Genomic DNA, 2409 nt, shown 5'->3' with positions numbered 1-2409 from the left:
TATATATATATATAAACATGCCTTATAGGATATATATATTGAGGCCTATAAAGGCAAATTTGTGTCCCCAAATGCCCTTCGTTGTGGCTTCATACACTGGAGCCTGGTCAATCTACCAAGAGTCACACCTTTAAATGAAACCGACTCTCCCTCTTCCAGCAACCATCAGTTGCCAATAGTTCTCAGGTAGTGATGAGGGTTCTTACTCACTTCCCAAGGTCTATGCTGGGATTTTGTCTGGTGTGAGCTTACTTGAACTTACTTTTTTTTTTTTTTTTCGTCTTTTTGAGGCAGGGTCTCCCTGTAGCCCCAGCTGACATGGCACTCACTATGTAGACCAGGCTGTTCTTGAACTCACAGAGATCCGCCTACCTCTGCCTCCCAAGTGCTGGGATTAAAGGCATGCACCACCACGCCCGGCTTGAATTTACACTTTTTTAATCTGGAAAATTATTTCATATTAAAAATGTTGAGGAAGGAAGCCAGACATGGTGGCCTGTGCCTTTAATCCCTGCACTGGGAAACAGAGGCAGGCAGATATCTGTGAGATCAAGGTCAGCATGGTCTACATAGTAAGTTCCAGGCCAGGGAGACCCCCACCAAAAAACAAAAAAACCCAAAACAACAGCAACAAAAAATAACTGTTATGGGAGAGAGAGAGAGAGAGAGAGAGAGAGAGAGAGAGAGAGAGAGAGAAAGTTCAATCAGGTAGAATCTCTAATACACTTCAAAAGGACCAGAAACCATGGATTCAGTCCTATTCTAGGCTTTATAGATGGGAAGACTGATGGTTGGGGTGGGGGATTCAGCCCAAGGTCAAAGAAGCACTAGCGGACAAGTGTACTTGAGGACCCAAGCCTCCCACTAGTCTTCACCCCTAGCCTGTTCCTTTTTTCCTTGAGTACAGAATGTTTGGCCTTGCTCTCCCAGTGGCTTCTTTTCTAGAGCTACTGCAGGGGAAGTATGTTCTGCAGAGATACTTCAGAATGGCTGTCACTTACCCTTAGGGCAGGCTGGTGTGTTGCAGAACTCCGAGGTATACTTCCCTGCCTTAAAGACATAGCACCAGGGCTTCAAGTCTCGGTCTGGATTTCTGAAAAAGACCAACCAGGGAGGACCAGAGAGAGTTGGACAGCGACCCTCCTAGTCCCCAGGACTGAGCACATGCTCTGGGAGCAGGGTTAATGCATCTTGGGTTGGACACCGGAATGTTATACCGTGTTAGGTAGAAACATGACTTAGTTATGCTCTTAATTTGGAGATCAAGCTTGGTTTAAGGAAATTCCCAAGAGTGTTAAGTTGACAAGAGATGGCTATGGGCTATATCTCCAGGCACACAATCACAATCATTGATCCAGGCACTGTTGTAAAGGTATTTTGTAGCTATAGTTAACATCCACTGTTAGTTGACTTTAAATAAATATCCCAGATAAAGAGAGTGCATTTTGTCCAATCACTTTAAGGTCCAAGAGCCCCAGCTGACCTGCCCTGCAATTGCATATTCAGCTGCCTCCACAGGAATGTGAACTGGTTCCTTCCAATTAACCTCTGTCTACCATCTATCTATTTGTCTGTCTGTCTACCTATTTATCTATCTACTTAATCTTCTATCATCTATCTATCTATCTATCATCTATCTGTCTACCTACCTATCATCTATCTATCTATCATCTATCTATATCATCTGTTTACCATCTGTATATGCATGTATCTTTCCCTATCATCTATCTATAAATGTATTTATGTATGCATATATGTATGTATATATCATCTATATGCATATATGTATGTATGTACATATGTATGTACCTAGCTAGCTAACTACATACCTGCCTACCTGGTGTCAGTTCTTCTGACTGATTGGTCCAGGTGTCCTTTGGCTATAATACTTCTTACCCAAGACCCCTTTGTGGAAAATGCTTCTTTCTTACCTACAGTAGTTGTGATTCCCAAGGCCCAGCTTGACGGCATCCGGCCTCCGCCCACTGAAGGGCTTCAGGGACAGCACGCTGCTGTTCCAGTTGATGCACTCAGCCCCGTTTTCTGCTGTGCTCCATGTGCCCCTGTAGGTGATGCCTTGGTCCTCAAAGCATGTTGCACCAGTATCTGATTGATAGCAGGACATGTAACCCCTCATATGCAAGCCTCTTCTGTTCAAAGGGCTCTCAAGTGAACCTCTGCCTTGTCTCAGCCCAACGGCGCAGGCTGGCTGCTGAGGCTGCTGGGGCCCAGAGTGAGCTGGGTGGTCTGGATCACCCATAAGACTGTAGCCAAGCCAGACTCTGCCTTGCCCCAACCTCAGCACACATCTCCTTCCCTTTCTTGGTCCACTTGAGAGGTAGGATTTCAGAACATCTCTCCCACCCACCCACCCACCAAAGTACTCACCTATATCACAGCGTTTCCCGA

General features: G+C 45.3%; 1 protein-coding gene across 4 annotated transcripts in view; it reads right to left on the bottom strand.

Moving 5' to 3' along the window:
- Plat (plasminogen activator, tissue type) overlaps positions 1-2409 on the bottom strand; it is a 24527-nt gene that overhangs the window by 8503 nt on the left and 13615 nt on the right. For all 4 annotated transcript variants that reach the window (XM_008852290.3, XM_029555655.1, XM_029555656.1 and 1 more), the window contains 3 exons: positions 2389-2409; positions 1932-2106; positions 1002-1093 (listed from right to left, as the gene is read on the bottom strand). In XM_008852290.3, the coding sequence (XP_008850512.1) occupies positions 1002-1093; positions 1932-2106; positions 2389-2409 (288 nt within the window). The remainder of the gene's footprint in view (positions 1-1001; positions 1094-1931; positions 2107-2388) is intronic.

This window comes from Nannospalax galili, unplaced genomic scaffold (genome assembly GCF_000622305.1).
Source record: "Nannospalax galili isolate Female #2095 unplaced genomic scaffold, S.galili_v1.0 scaffold366, whole genome shotgun sequence".
Lineage (NCBI taxonomy): Eukaryota > Metazoa > Chordata > Mammalia > Rodentia > Spalacidae > Nannospalax > Nannospalax galili.
This window is presented reverse-complemented; position numbering and strand designations above follow the sequence as displayed.